The 22,305-nt window shown below is 33.8% G+C and overlaps 1 protein-coding gene and 1 long non-coding RNA gene across 2 annotated transcripts; both read left to right on the forward strand.

Annotated features, from left to right (window-relative positions):
* The first annotated feature begins 1,072 nt into the window (after positions 1-1,072).
* amy2a (amylase alpha 2A) lies at positions 1,073-15,290 on the forward strand. Its single transcript, NM_213011.2, has 10 exons — positions 1,073-1,269; positions 9,518-9,664; positions 9,744-9,941; positions 10,193-10,423; positions 10,516-10,649; positions 11,944-12,066; positions 12,151-12,250; positions 12,350-12,471; positions 14,427-14,552; positions 15,063-15,290. Exons 1-10 carry the CDS (start codon positions 1,102-1,104, stop codon positions 15,250-15,252), a joined length of 1,539 nt encoding a protein of 512 aa, NP_998176.2. The 5' UTR covers positions 1,073-1,101; the 3' UTR covers positions 15,253-15,290.
* Positions 15,291-17,738: 2,448 nt separating this feature from the next.
* Positions 17,739-21,878, forward strand: LOC137487750 (uncharacterized). The gene is made up of 5 exons (XR_011006459.2): positions 17,739-17,938; positions 18,519-18,707; positions 18,924-19,072; positions 19,597-19,692; positions 20,897-21,878. It is a non-coding gene; the product is annotated as an uncharacterized lncRNA (long non-coding RNA).
* The last annotated feature ends 427 nt before the right edge of the window (positions 21,879-22,305 follow it).

The following is a 22,305-nucleotide window of genomic DNA, read 5'->3' on the forward strand; positions in this document are numbered from 1 at the left end:
AGAGAGAGAGAGAGAGAGAGAGAGAGAGAGAGAGAGAGAGAGAGAGAGAAGCTGTCCTGTGTATCAGAGTGTTTTGACATCTTCATCAGTCATCTGTCAAATGCATATAGCTCACTTCAATATCATGCACACACTCTTCAAAATAAACCTACTTTTCTTCTTTTTTTTATTTATTTATTTTATTATTTTTTTTATTTTTTATTTTTTTTGCAGTGATGTCACATAAAAACCATTCTGGGTTCAACAAGTTATCTTTCAGTCAACAGAACAGTTACTCCTTTCTTACTGTCCATGCAAAACTGTAAACCATGCAACAACATACTGTACAGTTCATCTAAAACCAGATATGTAGTGCTTTGTTTTATACTTCTGTTTGTCTTGTACTGCACATGTGTTGTGATAAGCAGATAGTATCTCTATCCCTGAACCTAAGCTTGACCCATGTAATTACCTTATGTAACCAGTTCTGTGCTATCACTATTAGATTTCAATTTTTACATTTTTGAAAAGGATGCCTAAGACAATGTGTAAATATATTTTAACAGATAACCAGAGACTATAAATGAGTTTAGCAGTTTAGTCTAACAATTCAAGTACACTAAAAAAATGATTCATTGGATTTACTTATATTTTAAGGTAATGGGTTGCCGACAATTTCATATGGGTTAAATTTAAACAGATAAATTAAATGTTAATTTGTTTAAAATGCAAATTAAAATGCTAAATTGTTTGCTTAAATTTAGACCATATAAATTGTTTGCAACCAGTTATCTGTAAAAAAAAATGAGTAAATCCAATGAATATTTTTTTAATGTAGTGAAAAAGCCTTATTAACCCAGTGCCATCAAGTTTGTTGTCGAAAATGCTCCAAGGGCACCTTTTATTTGTTGTGTAACTGTGTTTTATAACTTAAAATGTTGATAAGGTTATTTAGAGAAGTCAGAATTTTTACCTTGTACCATGAGAAACTGACAATGTTTTTCACCTGCTTCCCAGTGTGTTTCCCAAGTTCTCTGATTGGTCAGAGTGAAAATATAAATTTGTATATAAACTGCTCTTGAGTCTGGCTTTTGTTAAGTTTTTTCTCTGAACCAGGGAAGGATGAAGCTTTTAATCTTGGCAGCGTTGGTTGGGCTGAGCCTTGCTCAGTTTGACCCCAACACCAAAAGCGGAAGGACCGCCATCGTCCACCTGTTTGAATGGCGCTGGGCTGATATCGCGGCAGAATGTGAGCGTTACCTCGGACCTAACGGCTTTGGTGGAGTTCAGGTAACATATCTCACCCCTAAACCAAGCCCTTAACCAAACCTTAACCCATGTAGTTACATTTTTCTTAAAATATTTTCTTACGTACTTACTTTGCACAATATTATTAGAATGTTACATTCAAGTTTAAATTTGAGCACTGCAACTGATAGATTAAGAAATATAGTAAAAAAAAAGTAAAATACAGAGATAACATGGCATTATGTCATAAAATCATGCATCTTATTTGATTTAATAGTCAAAAAGAACACTTGTAAATTCTGTAAAATACCAAAATATTGAGTTAAGTTGAGTATCTGTTTTAGAATTAACTTTTGTGTGGTCTTAGAATCGTGTAAACTCTTTTTTCCTACACGATAAAAATATATATGAACAATTAGTCATGAAAGCATTTGTTTTTAGTTTATTGTAACTTATTAAACTAAGTTAATCATGTTCTAACTTAATTTTATAAGTTATACAAGCTTCTATAAATCAGTTCAACATAATATCAGTTCAATGGACCCATAAAGTTAATTTGATTCAATTTAAGACAACCAGAATTTCGTTTATAGTGTATGAACTTATTTTTTGGGGGCACAACCTAATATTTTTATGTTCAATCCACTTAAGTTTATTAAGTTAATCAGTTTGTGTTGGGACAGAATGAATAAATTGTGTGGAACCCTGCATTTTAGTCAAAAACAACCAACATTTACTTAACCTCTAAAATAAAGAGTTTTTTTTTTTTTTAATTAAATTATCAAATCTATTTTGAGAAAGAAACAACCCCATCAAAAACCCAGTGAATGTCTATGTTTTACTTAAAAATGCTGGGTTCCACACTCTTGAATTGTGTTTGGACAACATGAAAGAATTATGTTAACTTATTAGTTTTTGAAAATTTAAGTGGATTGAATACAAAACAATTAAGTTGTCCTGACGAAATCTCAATAATTGTGTTGTGTCAGCTCATTGTAAATAGTTAGTTTGAACATTCGCTTTTGACTAAAAATGCTAAAATAGTGTGAAAAGGTTTTGCAAGACAGTAACAATAAAAGTAAAAGCAGCAGAATATTATTGATAACATTTTACATTAACTACATGAATAATGATACTAATATGTAAATTAAACAATACCTAAATATGAACTAATGAATTAATGTATTCGCTAATCAAGAACTATCATTACAGCATGAGTCACAAGTCATAAGTCAATAATGGCTACCATAATTACCTGTTAGTACATATCTGTTAAGTAATGTTTGTTAATCAATGTATTAATTAACACTTTAGTTTCAGCTATATGTAACTAAGATAAACTCATCATCTGTTAATCTATATTTATGTCATCACTTTACTTGAAGGGGCAAATTATCATTAAGTCATTCTTAACTGCTCATTTTGATGTAGACCAAAAATGTTCTATTGTTTTTTAAGGTAAACGCACACTAGACAGACTTAAATGATCATTATGTTTATACACAAGATTTCATGGTTAGGAAAGAGCTTTTGACGATGCGCCCCTCTAAGTAAAGTTACAGTTAGCTAAAACTAAAGTGTTAATTACTACATTTACTAACAAGCATGTACCAAAATGTAATTAGGGTAGCCCTTATTTACACAAGAATTCATGTAATGCTGCGATTACACTAGAGTTTGAGCAAACGAAATTCTACCGTACGACGAAAAGGAGCACAATTAAACAAGATGATTAGACATTAAAAAAAGAGTGTACAGAGAGGCCATGTTTTGATCTTCAATTGGTCTCACGCAGTCATGTGATAGGATTTTGCAGGTCAGAGTTCACCAAGCTTGAGCTTTGTAACACGACAAACTGCCAAACTTGTCGCACAAGCTTGCATTTCTGGTCTCCAGTGGTAGAGTTCTGAAAAAAATCATACTTAAGTTGAAGTACCATTACTTGCCTACAATTGTAGAGCAAGTAGAGTAAAAGTAACTGTTACTAACTAATACCACTCTAATATTACTCAAAATTTGAGTAAAGAGAAGCCCTTTCAAAAGTACTCAAGAGTAGTGAGTTGTGAGTATGCAAAGCTGATGCGTTTACGTGTAATTTGTGGATGTGTGTAACCGTAAAATTCTGTAGTGCATTTAGTGATTGCTCAGCAGGCACACAACGTCATAAAACATTAATATAAGGTTAAACTTAAAACATAAAATTCAATGTTTAGCCAGTGTCTAAGAACAATGTTATTTTGACGTCCATTAACGTCAACAAATGACGATGATATTTGGCAGATTTTATGTTGCGTTAGAAAGTGACCAAAGTCCAACGTCGAGCCAACATCTTAAACCAACGACATATTGATGTCAAATACTGACATGACATTTATTCATCAGGCATGGCTACATGTTGACGTCTTGTGCCTGCTGGGTGTTTAGGGCCATTTCGGTCTTCAGTAAACATCTGTCATCTTCTCATCAGTGACATGTATCTAAACCAAGGGTGTCCCAACTTGGTCCTGAAAAGCCAGTGTCCTGCTTATTTTAGTTCCAACCCCAATTAGACACACCTAAACCAGCTAATCAAGCTCTTTCTAGGTATACTAGAAGCTTTCAAGGAAGTGTGTTGAAGGAAGTTGGAGCAAAACTATGCAGGACACTGGCAATCTAGGACCGAGTTTGGACACCCCTGATCTAAAGTCTCCGGGTCAATCCATGTAAAGATTTTCGACATCTTCTAGGACACTTTTAATGCTTCCAAACAGTTTGCTACCATTATAAATTGCCCATGTCTTGAGGTGGTTCATTATCTGTGATTTGATTGGACAGGAATCACAGGACTGATTTTTCTAATTCCCCATTGACAAGAAAAAATAAAAAAGTGACTGCAGAAAAGTAGTGGAGTAAAAGTACCAATACTGCTCTAAAAAGTACTCAAGGGAAAGTAAAAATACACTTTCGTAAACCTACTTAGTAAATTACAATTTCTAAAAAACTACAAAATTACAGTAATTTGAGTATTTGTAATTTGTTACTTTACACTAGGGCTGCACGATATATCGTTTCAGCATCGAAATCGCGATGTGCGCATCCGCGATAGTCACATCGCAGGAGGGTGCGATGCAAAAAAAAAAAATAATAATAATAATTATATATATATTATGGGTGGAGCCGAACCAAAATACGGTATTCGGAAAAGCAGGAATAGCGTGTTTTTACAAATACTTATTTCAAACAATACTTGATAAATTATTTCTATTTGGGAACAAGAAAAACATTATATCAAAAAGCTGCGTTTCCTCATGAGACCGCAGTGCATGCCCGCGTGACTGAGTGAGTGAGTGAGTGAGACGTTCAGGAGTCGGTGGGCGGGGTGGGGCCGGGGTAAGGAGACTGAGCAGGCTGCTTCTCTATACAGCAACAGAGAAGGCTTGGCAGAACGAAAAATACTTTTCTGCATTACTATTTTTGTTTATTTTATCATACTAAAATAACACGTGACAGAAGTTCACTCAAAAGTGAAAGTTCTTTCTGTTATTTACTAACACTCCCGTCATTCCTACTACTTTCAGAACATAAATTTTGATATTTTACTACATGAAAATTCAATGCAGTTATGAAAATTGAGAAATTAAAGCAATACAGAGATCTGGTCCCCGCGTCAGGTCAGGGTGCACCTGTAACCTTAAAAACGCAGACGCGGCAGAGGCGCACTAAACTCACACGGAAAAGAACTGGGCATTCAATTCATGTTTTAGTGAAATAATTATTTAAATACAGCTCTTTTGATCTCTAAAGGGGAAAAAAGCAAAAGAAATTTGTCGTTAAATTAATTTTAGCAAAGACGCAACTGCCTGTCATTTTCACATTCGTTTTTCAGTTAGGGATTTGGTCTATTAGAGTAACCTAATAAAATTGTTTTGTTGAACACTGTAGTCTACACAATAATCGATATTATAATTTATTATATACATTAGCTATTATTAAAACTAAACTATACAATTGATAAAACAAAACCCTTTTTAATGTTTGCTTTCATTTTGACACCGCTAACAGTTGTAATGAGAAATATCACATTATGCAGAAGCATGCAGTCTCAAGTTAAAAACACCTTTTGAGTTTAAAGATGATCAGCCTGCCAAGTCAAGTTTACAGTGTCATAAATGAAATGGGTAGCATGGGTAAAGGGGATTTGCCCAGCACACAACCTCATGCGCTGCAGGTAGGCTGAATGATAATCTTTAAAAATATATAGGCTATGCAATACAAAACTTTAAACATTTAATTATTTTTAATGAAAAGAAAAGAAATCAGGAGAGTAAAATATAATTTAAACCACTGGTCTGGCGCTGATACTTTATTGTTTGTATCCAGAAGAAGGGGAAAAAAGCAGATAACATATCAGTTCTTCAGCAAAGATCACGACATCATTGTGATGCATTTATCATACAACGCAGTTCGTGTTTATAATCATTAATATTAACTAGTATTAATTCTCTCTCTAGACTTAGTTTTAGGGCTTGTTCTTGTCGGCGCAATATAGCCTCGGCTTATTGCACGTACGAATCCGATTGTGAAGAATGATTAAGCGCTTGCATTTTTTATTGCATCCTTTTCGCAAGTTATTCATTTGTTTTGTTTTTTAAGTGGTGCGAACATTATTTACTGGCAAACATGTTCCTCGATCTCGTACATCAACAAATAATGTAGCCTACTTAAGTTAATTTACCTTTTATGTAAAAATTAAGGAATAACCGAATTTAATATTAATAAATAAAACATCCGTATAAACGTACATGTTTATTTTTGAACTTTCGTTAATAAAACAACACAAAACTGTTTATAAATATTGTAGTTAAATATTAAATTACTTTAACTGCTTGAAACTGTATAATAATAACAATTAAACGTTACATTTTTAAGAACTTAACAAATAGTCTAAATGGCACTTCACTAATCAGTGTAATAATAATATAAATATTAATAATTATAAGTAAAAAGAAAATATTAACCTAATAACAATATAAGTCAGATGTTTAAAAAAACTGCGTAGTTTCTCTCCACCTTTTGTAGTCATATTTTAAATTATTTGCCAGAAAAACTAACATGTTGACTTTGTCCGGTTTAAGTGAAGAATGGGGTTATAATGTTTCCAGCAATACACTGTCAGACGGTGTGCAGACAGGCTACTTTTTCACAATCATGCGAGAGAGGGCTTCTCCTTCTGTTCCGCCGCCCGCATTTCTCGCAACGCAGGTTTCTCTACTCTGCGGAGCGGCGCGTTCTTAAGTAGTTACCAAATAGCCTATATGCTCAATTTCTCGTCAATGTCTTCCGTTTATCACTTTCTCTTTTGTATCTGGCCATTTTTGCAAATGCCTCTGCCATGCCTGACTGAGCAGGGCTTCTGCGTTTAGAAGACAGGAGTTGATTAAGCCTATATGGCTTTTTTCCCTCGCCGTCAATCGCCACTAGCTTGCATGGTTCGGGACCCGTGGATCTGCGTATCGATGGATTTGCTCCTCAGTGTTTGGACTCTCAGCACTCAGCAGTGAATATTAAAACACACTTTACTTAAAACCCCCATACAAAAAGCTTAATCCAAATTGATTCGTTCACCTTTCTTGGTCGGCACGAATCCAAAATGTTCCCAGATGTAAGAGTTCGTTTTCTAACAAGATTCATGGTTGAACTTGAACTTGCTGAATCGCGCCTAATGTTATATTCTAACAGATATGTAATACTTGGCAACATAACAGTAATTTGTGTTTTAAAGTGCGTGACTTCAGGTACTACGGCCGGTGGCAATGGACAACCGAGGTGGCAATGACCACCGCGGTGACGCGGTTGTCATGGTGACCGTCACAGCCCTAGTTTTAAGTAAAAAAAAAAAAAAAAAAAAAAAAWTATATATATATATATATATATATATATATATATATATATATATATATATATAATATCGCAATATATATCGCAGGGGAAAAAAATATCGCAATGTCAATTTTTTCCAATATCGTGCAGCCCTACTTTACACCATTGCTGGTCTGTCACATTCGATTGCGTATGAATGGCAGTTTATGGGCCGAAAAGTTAGTTCTTGATTATTGCATGCCTTATCATTTTTTAAATGATTTTCCACAGAATTCCGCAGATTTATAGCAGATTTTTAGCCCATCATTAGTTCTGTTTATTTACTTGAGTAAATGTGTAAATCTGAATTTATTCAGTGTTTATTCAGTAATTTATTACTTTTTATTTCATATATTAGGGATTTGGTTATGATACTCCGCTGGATACTCCCAAAATAATTCAGCAGAAATTCGCAGATTTTTACTAAAATAATTCGCAGAAATAGCGAAAAACATCCGCAGATTCCATCTGGCCCGCTTATAATTGTTTGTTGCTTAGTTTATCATCAGTTCATTATAAATAAATGTTTGATTGACATATTAGTACATTATTTTTCATGTACTGTCATGTGTGTATGTGTTTGGGTGCATTTGTGTTGAAGTGTGCATGTGTGTGCCCAGCCTGATCTCATGAGAAAACGTAAGTATTTTACGTTTTGCCAGTTTAGTGGCTAATTCGTACGAATTCGTACGAGTTCAGTCGTTTGAAATGGTACGATTTTAAAAAGGAGGCGTGGCACCTGACCCCACCTCTAACCCCAACCGTCATTGGGGGATAAGCAAATCGTACTAAATTGTACGAATTAGATCGCACGAATTCATACGAATTAGCCACTAAATGAAAAATTTACGAATTGCCGTGAGATTGTGTTGGTGTGCCTGTAGATCAGGGGTCACCAACCCTGTTCCTGGAGAGCTACCTTCTTGCACATTTCAGTTGCAACCCTGACCAAACACACCTGTTTGTAATTATCAAGTGCTGCTTTAGGTACTATTAATTGGTTCAGGTGTGTTTGATCAGGGTTGGGACTGAATTCTGCTGGAAGGTAGCTCTCCAGGAACTGGGTTGGTGACATCTGCTGTAGATTATGTGATGTAAATGTGATTTTAGTTGAGTCAAAAAGACAAAGGTTTTGCACCAAATGTGTACAGCCTTCATAAAAATTAGAAAATGTAAAATGGTTGATTTTCTAACGTTGGGGAAATTTTTGAAAAAGTAATCAAACTTTAAAATAAAAATAATTCATAGTTTTTTTCAGCTGTTAAACGGGTCAGATATAATCAATGCTATCTCACAGCAATTCGTAACTTTTTAATTTAGTGGCTAATTCATGACTAATTTGTACAATTTAGTATGATTTGCTTATTTCTCAATGATGGTTGGGTTTAGGATGGGGTTTGCTGTCATGCCTCTTTTTAAAAATCGTATCTTTTTATACGACTGAATCACTAAACTGACAAAATATAAAATAGTTACACTCTAAAAAACGTTGAGTTATTTATTTAACCCAATAGTTGAGTTAAAAATATTAGGTGCTTTGTTGGGTTGTTTTTAACCTTTATTGGATTGTTTAATAATAACTCAACCAGTTGGGTTAAATATTTGGTGATTGTTGGGTTATTTTAACCTTTATTGGGTTATTTCTTTAATAACTCAACCAGTTGGTTTAAAATTTTGGAATTTCAACAGTCAACTGATTTAAGTGACAAAGAAGAGCTGTATTATTATGTGTACATAATGTTGTTTTTCGCATTATAAAGTTAAAAGGTCTAATGCAATAATTTTGTTGTTTTTTTCATTAAATTACCTTTCCATGTTGTGAGTTTTATATCCGTTTCACCAGCACTCTTAATTGTTACACACTGATGATATGATATTGATACATAAATATCAATATCAAATAGATTAAAACACTTAAGTGTCTGGAACTTAAATGTACTGGATATAAAGCATTTTTAATATTTTTGAAAACAGTATTTTATTTTTTTACACAACCATAATAATACAATTAATAGTAGTACTAGTAATAGTAGCAATAGTAATACCAGAATGGAAAAAAAATACATCTAATCAAAATAGCCTAATGCATTGGGTTACATTTTAAAACCCAATGCACTGTGTTAAAATAACTCATATTTGGGAAGGTGCTATAATAATCTATAGTTGGGTTATATGTTGGGGTATTTTTAACCCAGGTTATTTAAATGAGTGCATTTCCATGTGAGATCAAGCTAGTATAATAGATATCTGCAAAAATCCAATATTGTGAATATCTAGCATTTATTCTTTAAGCACTGTACATGCGAAATACAGTACTGTAAAATAAAGTGCAACCAAAAGCTTTCTTGATGAGCATAAGAAAACCAACACAATATCAATCTTCTTATTTCAGATCTCCCCTCCAAGTGAGAGCATTGTCGTCACCAACCCCTGGCACCCATGGTGGCAGAGATATCAGCCAATTGGATACAATCTGTGCTCCAGATCCGGAAATGAAAATGAGCTGAAAGATATGATCACCAGATGCAACAATGTTGGGGTAAATTCAGCAACAAATAGAGTAGAAAAAGCTTATCACTATACGTATTTGTTGAATTCAGACTGGTCTGTTGTTGTAGGTGAACATTTATGTTGATGCAGTCATCAACCACATGTGTGGATCTGGTGGTGGATCAGGTACCCACTCAAGCTGTGGTTCATATTTCAATGCCAACAACAAGGATTTCCCCACTGTTCCATACTCAAACCTGGACTTCAATGATGGCAAATGCAACACTGGCAGTGGAAACATTGAGAACTACCAGGATATCAATCAAGTATAGGATAATACCACACACATTTCAAACTATGGTTTATCATGCACTCTCAGAAATAAAGGTACAACAGATTTGTCTCTAAAGGGTCCAAATTGGTACTCTAAAGGTATATTTTGGTACCTAAAGTGTATTTAAAAGAGCTTACTATTTGAAAAGGTATTGTCTCAGTTAGCTTTTGTGCCTTTATTTCTGACAGTTTATAGTGTGGACTCTTGTCATGAAAGAACAAACTAATTCTGTGATTCTGGCAGGTGAGGAACTGTCGTCTGGTTGGTCTTTTGGACTTGGCTTTGGAGAAGGACTATGTGCGCAGTAAGGTGGCCGACTACATGAACAAGCTGATTGACATGGGTGTTGCTGGATTCAGAGTGGACGCCTGCAAGCACATGTGGCCCGGTGATCTGTCTGCTGTTTATGGCAGGCTCCACAATCTCAACACTCGGTGGTTCCCCTCTGGCGCCAAACCTTTCATCTTCCAAGAGGTATTTACGCCATTCACTACCTGAAAAAAAAAAAATCCTTATAGAGGTGGCAAATATGGTAGTGACTTGTAAGCTATTGGGCATGTTATTAGGTTATTGATCTTGGTGGGGAGCCCATCACATCAAGCGAATACACTGGAATTGGAAGGGTGACTGAGTTCAAGTATGGTGCCAAGCTGGGCAATATCATCCGCAAATGGAATGGAGAAAAACTGTCTTATCTCAAGTAAGTCGAGCTGAGTTTTTACATTTAAGTTGAACATTAGCATTTCTGTTTTTCAATCACAGTTAGGTTTTAAAAAATGTTGACTTTTTTTATTTTTATAAATAAGTAGAGTTATTACTCATTTAGTTTAGATTTATTAGAAAAGTGATTGTTTTTGTGATTGAACATGTAAGGATCCATCTCTTAGTCCTTTGAGAGAACTAACAGTATGGGTGAAGGTTAAATGCATGTAAGCCTTTTCAGCAAATGTGAAAAGAAATACTTTTATTTGTTAAAATTTATTTAAATTTGTTTTCAACTTTAATCTGACTCAAACTTATAATAATTTAAATTTAGATTCTTCCGATTCAAGCTGATCACCTCATAGGTTGTGATTTGGCCTGATTTAGATTGAATGTCAAATAAATCCTTATTTTCAGTTAATGAAATGCCACAATATACACCATATTAAAAGCATAGACATTCTGTGTGGAATTGCGCTGGTGGAGAAGGTAAAGTCCAGGGCAAAGAGGGGGGCTCAGGATCTATGATCAAGACAACCTGAACAACTGGTTTCCTGATCTTCTTCTCAGATTAGAAAGTTTATTGTTTTAGTGCCTGGCCATTCTCATGGTCTTGTCTCATATGGAGTTCCATAATAGTTCTCAGGGTTTAATATTATGGGGAGACTAAGCATCCTTACAAGCAAAGGAATCATTCACTCAGCTGATTAATAATAAACACTGATTTGTTTAAAAAAATGAAATGAGTGACTTTATATGAGCAATTGAATCATTCACTCAGTCAATTCAACATTGATTCATTTAGTAACGAAACAAGTGAATAAATAATTTAATTTTAAAAATGTGGTCCCACTTGATATTAAGTGTCCTTAACTAATATGTACTTACATTAAAATATAAAGCAATGTACTTAATGTGTTCATAATGTATTGCAGAACACTTCTAGTGCTATTGAGGTATAATTACTAATTAATTACTAATTACTTAAAACCTAAACAAGTGACTATTTTATGAGTGAATAATCAAGTTGTTCACATTCGCATTCAATCCACTAATTAATTTTCAGGCACTAGTCTCCAGAGCTGTTGACCAGAGACGGTCAACGGTTATACAGATGCCTTATTTGAAACTTTTCACAGCAACATAACATAGAATAATTACTCCATGTTAGCTTCATACACTAAACAATAGCCTAAAACATAATAAGAAATGAATACTGAGCATGATATTATAAATATGTAAATAGTTTTATGCAACACAAAGCTGACAGATGCACTGCTCTTTTTTTCCAGGAATTGGGGTGAAGGCTGGGGCTTTATGCCTTCTGATAAAGCCCTGGTGTTTGTTGACAACCATGATAACCAGAGAGGACATGGTGCTGGAGGAGCATCTATTGTGACATTCTGGGATGCCAGGTTCTTACAACTTACAAATCTGCAAATGCATGGTGAATAAAACCTAAACTAAATTTTGACGCATGTTTATTTTTCACTTTCAAGACTTTACAAAATGGCAGTAGGCTTTATGTTGGCTCATCCATATGGATTTACGAGAGTGATGTCCAGCTACCGGTGGGATCGCAACATCGTTAATGGACAGGTGGATGATCACACTTAAAGTGGGACAAATGCTAACCTGTTTTGCAAGACTTAATGATTTTTACATTTTTTTTTTTTGCTTTTAATTTTCATTACTCAGGACCAAAATGACTGGATCGGACCTCCCAGCAATGGTGATGGATCCACCAAACCCGTTCCCATCAACCCTGATTCCACCTGTGGAGATAACTGGGTTTGTGAGCACAGATGGCGTCAGATCAAGTGAGTTGCTTACCTAAGATTCATAGCAAATGTGTATTGCACTTGCTAACATATAATAACATTTAAAGTTTGGGGTCAACGTGATTTTTTTTTTCATTACATTGTATTCAGGAAGTTTCAACTACACTGAAAAATATGATGTCTGCAAAAATGTTACAAACAGTTTATATGTGTGGAATTTAAACAAACTAATTAAATGTATTAATGTTCAACCTAATTTGTTTGTTTAAATTCAGCCCAATTAAATTGTTTACAATTTCCCAGAAATGGGTTGTGGCTGGAAGGGCATCCGCCTGTAAAAATGTGCTGGATTAGTTGGCGGGTAATTCTGCTGTGGCGACCCCAGATTAATAAAGGGACTGAGCTGACAAGAAAATGAATGAATAAATGATATGTTGACTAAACCAATCAAACCCAGCCTTGTTTAAATCAGGTTAAGGGCTTTCACCAAGCTTAATATAAACTTTCAATGTAACACAGGGTTTAACTGTTAACTGTGGGCCACACGCAGCTGAAAAGTGACACATGCAGCAAACGGCCAATAACATGACACATGAGAGACCCAGTCAGTGCAATTCACTTCTCTGCTGAAGATTAAGAGTTATCATTATCTGACATATAATGAATTGAAATATTCTGCAATAGCAGCACTCGTACAGCCTCTTCACCCTTGTGTATTACTCCGTCCACATGGTGCAACTATGCAGTTTATTTATAAGGATAGTACATTTGAAATATGTTTGCATAATTTCAGAGATTCAATGAACAGACGGCCATCAGCTTATCATATTTAGCAGAGCAAAGGAATTGATGGTTGACGTTCCGCCAAAAATGGCAACAGAAACCGCATAATAATGAGCAACATTTTTTGTTGTTCTGACCTGCTGCAAATGTTAATGGTGGAAGAAAGTAGTTTCCTGTACAAAAAGAGTTTTTGAGATTCTCCATGTTTGATTTCCTTTTTTATATAAACAATTATGCCGTTGAACTGTATAAATGCAATATCACACTCGTTGCAGTGCGATATGGCCAGCCTGATCTCACGAGAAATGTAAGTGATGAACAAATTGTACTAAATTGTACGAATTAGCCACTAAGGGTGCTTTCACACCTACACTTTTGTTTCGGAACCTGTCTCGTTTGCCCAGTTAGCGCGGTTTGTTTGGCATATGTGAAACCACCAATCACTTTTGGATCCACGACAAATAAATCGCTTCAAGATCGCTTGAATGAGGTGGTCTCATCTCGATTGAAATGAACTCTAGAGTAGATTGATTGCAGTGAGAAAGCGATCTGATCCGAGTGCGGTTATATCACTGTGTTTTATGGATATGTAATAGGCATACGGCTATATGAAGAGAGAATTATGAGTAGGGCGGGAAGTTTCGCGAGTCTCCGGATGCCCGCAAACGAATGATAATCTTCGGTAATCTCTCGTCTCCCTCCCAGTTTTAAAATAGGGTTGAAATACAATTTATAGGGTCCTCAAACACCACCAAACCACCACCTCTCTTGACAGCTGAGCAGGACTCTGACTCTGAGCAGGACCCTGACACTCTAACCAATGTGTGGAGAGTTTACTCGCATGTGACTTGTTTTAGCTCTTTTGGTCCAATTAGAAACTTTGCAGTGTGAAAGCGAACCGCACCAAGAGCAAAGAGCAACAATGTAACATTTGTAATCTCTGTTTCGGAACAACTGAATCGATTCACAGGTGTAAAAGCTCCCTAAATCAAAAAGTTACGAATTACCGTGAGATTGCATTGGATTTGGCTGTATATTGCCTCCCAGCAGTGCCGATATACAGCCATATCATATGGCTACGAGTGTGATATTGCTTATATATATGGACTATACTGAATGGTTTTAAAAACTAAAATGTTGTACTTCAGATTTAACATTTTTTAATTATGAAATAATATGAAGGTGCAATAAAATCATACATTTTCTTCCAGAAACATGGTGATCTTCCGTAACGTTGTAAATGGTCAGCCATTTTCCAATTGGTGGGACAATGGAAGCAACCAGATTGCCTTCAGCCGTGGCAGTCGAGGGTTCATTATCATCAACAATGATGACTGGTAAGAGAAAAAAAAATGGTTTAAAGAAAAATACAATATGTGACCACAAAACCGGGTATATTTGTGGGAATAGGCATTGTAATCATTGTGTGTTTCAAAATTATTCATTTGTCTTTTATGGCAAAAGTCATTGCAATCATGCTTTATAAATATATATTTGAATGTACATTTTCTACTGTAAAAATATCAAAACATTTTTTTTGATAAATAATATAATAGCTTAAAACTTAATTTGAACATATTTAAACGTGATTTTCTTGAAAACCTTTGATTCCTGATTTTCAAATGGTTGTATCTCAGCCAAATATTGTATTTCAATAAAACATCTGTCAATAAATGACATATTTTTTTCAGCTTATAGATTATATAAATCTCAATTAAAGAAATAAATACATTTAAAACAATGCACTTGGTGATGGTTTTGTGTGTCAGGGTCACATGTGAGTGTTTTATAGCTGCAGTTACTGTTTGCAGCAGCACATCATTGATAATGTTGACTTTGTGCTCTAGGGAGCTGAACGTGAGCCTGAGCACTGGCCTGCCTGGAGGAACCTACTGTGATGTGATCTCTGGTCAGAAGGAAAATGGAAGATGTACTGGAAAAGAGGTGAATGTTGGAGGAGATGGAAAAGCTTCCTTCAGAATCAGCAACCAGGAGGAAGACCCATTCATAGCCATTCATGCAGACTCCAAACTTTAAACAATGCTTATTTGAATAAAAAAAAGAAGCATGCAAAATATATCTGATGTCATTTTTTACATGTTTTCAACTTGTTGGTGCTAATTGCAAAAGTTAGTGGTATTTATTAGTATTTCCAGTTTTAGAGTATTATTAATTAATAATGAACATATAACAGTAGCGCACATCAGCTAAAATGTCAGTGGGTAATACTTTGCTTGAAGGGGGCGTTTATAATGTCATGACATCTTTATAATAATGACGTGACACATTTTCAATAACCGTTATTAGCCGAGTTATGCCATTTTAAATGCAAAGATGACATTGTTTTGAGATGTCTTTGTTATGAAATCTTGACATAAACAATTATATCCTGCCCTGTCTAACAACTTGACATTACCTGGGGTCCGTTCTTTGCTCCTCGATTAAACTATCCAAGATGATTTTGCAGATCCTGGATGTTTTAATCTTGATAACTGATTTCTGACTAATTTGGTTTTACAAGCAAGTTCACAAGTTTATACATGAACTGATCTGAGATCGTGTGGAAAAATGCAGGGTTCCACACGATTCATTCATGTTGTCCCAATACAAATTGATCAAGTTAACTTAATACGTTTAACAAATTTATGTGGAATAAACATAAAAAAATTATGTTTTCCCAATGAAATCTCAAGAATTGTGTTGTTTCAGCTCATTTTAAATAAGTAGTTTAAACGAGCAAAAACAAATAAATATATTTTTTTGAGTGAAGGACAGATTTATCGATCCTCGAAATCCTGATCAACAATGCAATGATTAGCTGATAGCACTGTAAGGATATCATCTGATTAATATTCAATTATTCACATTAGCAAAATGATATAAAACCCATAGTAAACTGTTTGTAAACATGATAAGAAATAACATTTCACATTTGTTGTGGACTGCATGCTCTATACATTCATGTGTCAAGAGTATTTAGCAACTTATTTTTTTTACTTTTACAATAGATTTTTTTTGTTAGCCTATTCAAGTTTCTTAATAAATGGTTGTCTAAAACAATTTTGCAGTATTTTGAAAAGTGTTTTAATGTTTTTAAAGCTGTCTGCAACTTTTGCGAAGTTTGCTAAAAAACAAGAATATTGGCCCTGTCTATTACAAACTATAAAAAAAACTGGGTCGGTACCTTAAAAAATTATGAGTTTGTATCTAAAAAGTCCATATTAACAAATGTTCTCTTTGAACCCCTTGGGAAGAGAACACACCCATTTTGTACTTTTATTTCAGAGTGGAGATTGCATTACAGTATTTATATATAGTTTTAAAACTTTTATATATATATACTATATATACTTTTGAGCTATTTTACTATTTTCCAGAGTGTATGAAATTTAAGGGTTACTACTGTAAGAAAATATCAGCCCTGCGTCCATACTTTCAGTATTACCTTTGCTTGAAATGACCTGATCTAATATGAAATAAACCTGCTAACGAGCAGGTTTAGGCTACACTGTGGCTATGACATCAACTCTTGGATTTTGCCAAATCATCAGTAACCAAATCCAGCTAATTGAGTAATTTAAGAAGAAAGGACCCGAGGACCAAAAAAACTGTCATAAACTTGTTATGATTGTCATGAGGCCATTATAATTGTGTCATGAATATTTTTCCAATTACTTTAGTGTCAAATAATTTTTTTAATAGCGATGTTTTCCTAATTAATGGCATTTTAAAGACAAATCAGTTTGCACCACTGTAAATTATTGATGACACTACTATAAAAATCATGACAGAATTATAATGGTCTCATGACAATCATGTTTATGACAGATTTATGACAAGTTGGTAAATTCAAGTTATCATGACAAAGACTTCTCAAGACTTCTGTTATCTTTGCTTTTAAAATGACTGAGAGAATGACACTTAATGACAGTTGCCATGGGCATGCATAAATTCACATTAATATTTATGACATGTCATGTTATGATTAATACGTTTTCTTGAATTTATGGAGTTTCTATTGATTTCATTGATAAGGTCTTATTAAAATCAATATTTTGTTTTAGAATTTAGTTTAAATCAAAAAAAAAAAAAAGTAATGCCTCCCATAATTTAATATAGTGAACTATAAAATATTGTTGAATCACTGTATTAAATTTCTAAGTATATACTTATACCACTTATATTGCAATAACTGTGAAATGCTAAGACAACAAAATCTCTGAATGTAAATGTTTAACTACACTGTAAAAACGCCAACTTTCAAAAAGTCCTCTGAACAAAGATTAATAAGTTAACTGAATTTAAATATTTTCATTTGAAATGCTGACAAATAATAGTTAGTTTGTTCAACAAATATGGTGCTTCAATGTGAAAAACTTAAAATATTTCGTTGAACTAATACAAAATTCTTAGTTTTGCGTTGATGCGTGCCCTTCTTGTTGGCGCATGCGCCTTATAAGCTTCTGGCGCATGCGCAATTTACTTCCATAGCTCACTGCAGGGGGTACCTGTCACGTGCACGCGACAAAACGAACCATCTTTCTTTCTGCGGAGCTACGTGTCAATCGTTTTCATAATCGATTGTATATAATTGTATACATGTTTTTTTGTGCGATGTGCTACCCATCTGACTGCCCGATCTATTTTACCAGTGTATTAATGATGTGAGAGACCGTGATAGAGCGGTTAAGAGCAGGCCAACGACGTTTCTGCTAAATCATAGGTATGTATGTCTTTTTTGTTGTCATCTAACGTTATATTATTTGATATGTTGGCTTTGATGTGCGCGTGTATCCTAATACGGAACTATTTGTTATAATTTAGCCGTGAGTTACTTGTTTCGTGCACTTGGTTTTGGCTATTTACATCAATAAAAGTTTAGAGTGAATGTATTTGAAACAAATAGCGATTTCAATCGAGTCATTTGCTTTAATAACTCACGATTAATACAATGAGTATCATATAACATACCAGATCAGGTATCCAAGTCAAATTTCCTTGCTAAAACGAATATAACATTATGTTCTGTTTATCTAGATTGCTGTCAGCATTGCGCACATCATAACCTTTTTTCCCTTCGAGCCAGAGCCAGTGGAACAAACGGTGACGTGTTTAACTGTGTAATTTGTGTGAAAATCGTGTGATTTTCATGTGATTCATTGCTTGATTTGCTTGTATATTAGTTAGCTCGACTAAATGTCTATCATATTCAGACCAACTTGCTTTAACAGTCAGCTAGCTTTTATTTACATAAAAAAATATAAAGGGCTAAATATATATTTTTCTTTCTTTTTGCTCAAAAGGACTGAAATATTGACAATGACATAATTCAATGCAAGATTTCCTTGAGGAGGTGAGACTTGCTATCATCAGTGAAATTTGACGGTCATTCACCAGCAGATGCAAGAAACCTTTTCTCTTTGCCCAAAAGAAGTTGTTGAGATTTAGCCAGGAAGAAATTAGAGAGAGATAACCTGGACTTTAAGGAAGAGGTAAGTCACTATATTGCAATTGCTTTGGTTTCATTCAAGGTAGTAATGATAATGCTAAAAATAACAAACAACATTATTATTATAGGTAATTCAAAATAAATCTGTATTCAGCATTTGAACATTTAAATATTTACATTTACATACATATATATATATATATATTATGTGTAAATATTAATATGTATGTTTTTTTTTGTATATTGTATATCTGCACAGAGTTTTCTCAGATCTGTAATGTAGATCTCCTGAGACAGTTAATCGAGTGACTTGATAAATATACAGCACCTCTCCTGAAACTCTACAGAAAAAGAAGGGATTCAATGGGTCCAGAGATGGATACAACTTTAAACAAGATGGATGAGCAGGTACTCATTAAGATTTTTTTTTTCTTATACACCCGTCTGATGTTTTTAACATGTGCAACATATTTTGTCCTGTCAAACACAAAAGCATGAATTTCATTCTCAGGTAATACAGTCTAATAAAACGTAATTGCAACAATTTAATTGTCCAGCCCTTTTGCATTAATTTTAATTGTGTTAAGTTGTGTTTTGATTGTGAGATGGAAGTAAGATAAATAACAGATGTTTCACTTGTTTTGAGTGACCATTTCAAATGAATACATTCAAAGAGGAAAATAGAAAATAATAGCTGTAGTTTTTAACTCAAAGTAATTGTCACATGAAACTAAACATTTTTCTAAATTTGCCAACACAACCATTATCAAATTCCATTGTATGGAAACCACAAAATTCTTTTTTAAAAATAAAGCCATGTGTTTTTTCAACAGCATGAATAAAATACTATGCTCATTTAAATGTACTAAGTACATTTTTACTTACAAAACAATAAGATTGTAAAACACCCTTTGTAAATGACTTTCCTTTAGGTCACTGATATTGTCACCGATCGAGAAAGAGCAGCTCTTGAGGGATTGCCAATTTTTCTTCGTAAAAATTCTGCTTGCTTTCTCAAGATATGTCTGGTAAGTTACCCATTTTCATACCCTATTCTACATTTATTAGTCTGCTTGGTAACACTTATAATAGCTGCACGCTATAAATAATTTATTTAGTATTAGCGAATAGTTAATTTATTTTCTGTTAAGCATAACTCTACATGAAGTGCTCAATGATTGTATTTTTTTTTACTTTAATGATTCATTTGTATTACTAATTTAAGTATTGCATTATTTACAAACCAGTTATTTAAGAATACTTGGTGTTTTTAAGATCATTCAGAATGCTTAAGTACACGATTAATAAACTATTCAAATTAACATTTAAATATCCTAATATTAAGGTATGTAATAATAGTTACTTTGTATGTTAATATATGCTTTATGAGCTTAACTTCATCCAGTTGTGACCTAATCTAAAGTGAGGACTATTTATGCTTTATAAATCCCTTATGAATGACAATTAAAGGCTCAGTTATATTCTAAACAGGACAATAAACAACTTTCACAATTGAAACTGTATCAAATAAAAGTAAATCTTTGCAATTTTATGTAAAATAAAAGTTTAAAAAATTGCTAAATATTAAAAAGTTGTCAATATATTGTTCAATTATTATATATGTTTTCGTTTGTTTGTTATTTTCAATTTACAGTATGCTTAGATAAGATTGATACTGAGCCTTTAATTGTCATTTATAATGGATTTATAAAGCATAACTAGTCCTCACTTTAGATTAGGTCACAAAACTGGAAGAAGTTGAGTTAATAAAGCGTACAAAACATACAAAGTAACTATTAGTATATGCCTTAATTATAACATGTATAGAAATGTCAATTTGAATAGTTTATTATTCATTTAATACTCATTCTGAACGATAAAACATAAAAACTATTCTTAAATAATTGGTTTGTAAATATTGCAATACCTAAATTAGTAATGAAACATTAATCATTAAAAAAGTATAAAAACACATTATAGATGCTTATAAGTCAAGAATAGAGCATTTGTAGCTGAATTTATAAACAGTTTACTAACATCTATTAGAGTTAATACTATACAGGTATGCAATTAACCATTTGCTATTGCTTTATAGACTATTCAAAGTGTTACTGTTTGTATGTACGAAAGTATTACATGTTTTTATTTTCTTTGCATAATAGCAATAACATTAATAAGTAGTAATTAATATTACACATCAATTAATTTTCCCATTACTTAATCTCCTATAAGGACACGGACCCTGAAGACCACAGCACCAGAGATTAAAGGATTGGAATCTTCACTGTGGTGGAAGATGATAATGGCACTTCTGCATCCCTGCAATATGTGATGAACCTCGCTAAAATCTTGGAGGAGGCCATAGTACTTCAGGATATCACACATCTGCCTGCAGCCTTCGCTTACTTGTTCAGCCTCTTGTATAGACTGAATATGGAACACCCAAAAGAACTCAAATATACTTTTTAAGTGATTCAGCATGTTTTATGGAGGTTGGTGGCACATGATCTGCGATAGTTCAGTTCATTCATTCATTCATTTTCTTTTCGGCGTAGTCCCTTTATTAATCTGGGGTCGCCACAGCGCAATGAACTTGTTTTACGCAGCGGATGCCCTTCCGGCTGCAACCCATCTCTGGAAAACATCCATACACACTCATTCACACATACACTACGGACAATTTTAGCTTACCCAATTCACCTGTGCCACACGTCTTTGGACTGTGGGGGAAACCGGAGAACCCAAAGGAAACCCACGTGAACGCAGGGAGAACATTCAAACTCCACACAGTAAAGGCAACTGACCCAGCTGAGACTCGAACCAGCGACCTTGGTGGGAGGCGAAAGCACTTCCTACTGTGCCACTGTTTGAATGTTTTGAGGTCTGTTTTTGGACTTGATGTACTTTGTTGACAAAAGTGCAGTACACTTTAAAGACTGTTTGAATGGAGTGGCTTTTAGGGTTTACTCTGATTAGATGATTGTATATTCACCTGGTTTGAGGGTTTAGACACACTAATAGCTTGGTTTTAGTAAGGTTGCCAGTTATTTTATGTTGAGGCAGTGTACAATCTTTTCAAATCTGGAAACATTCAGTACTAGTTGTGTACAAACTAGCCCAATGCTGAACACGGCTAATGTCAAATGCTGATTTTGTATGCAAATGTTTTGGATTGTGATTTGAACACAGTTAAAAATAAAAAAAGTGAATTGACTATTCTTGTGTATTTAATTTGAATCCTAAAAATTAATAGTAAATGCATAATGAATCAGTTTGTTTTATTTTGTTCAGTAAACTAAAAAGATCTTGTTGGGTAAACATGATCATTTTTGTTCAGTAAACAAAAGATCTTGTTGAATAAACGTGAAAATTTTTGTTCAGCAAAAAAAAGATCTTGTTGAGTAAACATGATCATTTTTGTTCAGTAAACAAAAGATCTTGTTGAATAAACGTGAAAATTTTTGTTCAGCAAACAAAAGATCTTGTTGAGTAAACATGATCATTTTTGTTCAGTAAACAAAAGATCTTGTTGAATAAACGTGAAAACTTTTGTTCAGCAAACAAAAGATCTTGTTAAGTAAACATGATCATTTTTGTTCAGTAAACAAAAGATCTTGTTGAGTAAACATGATAATATTTGT

This window comes from Danio rerio, chromosome 2 (assembly GCF_049306965.1).
Source record: "Danio rerio strain Tuebingen ecotype United States chromosome 2, GRCz12tu, whole genome shotgun sequence".
NCBI lineage: Eukaryota > Metazoa > Chordata > Actinopteri > Cypriniformes > Danionidae > Danio > Danio rerio.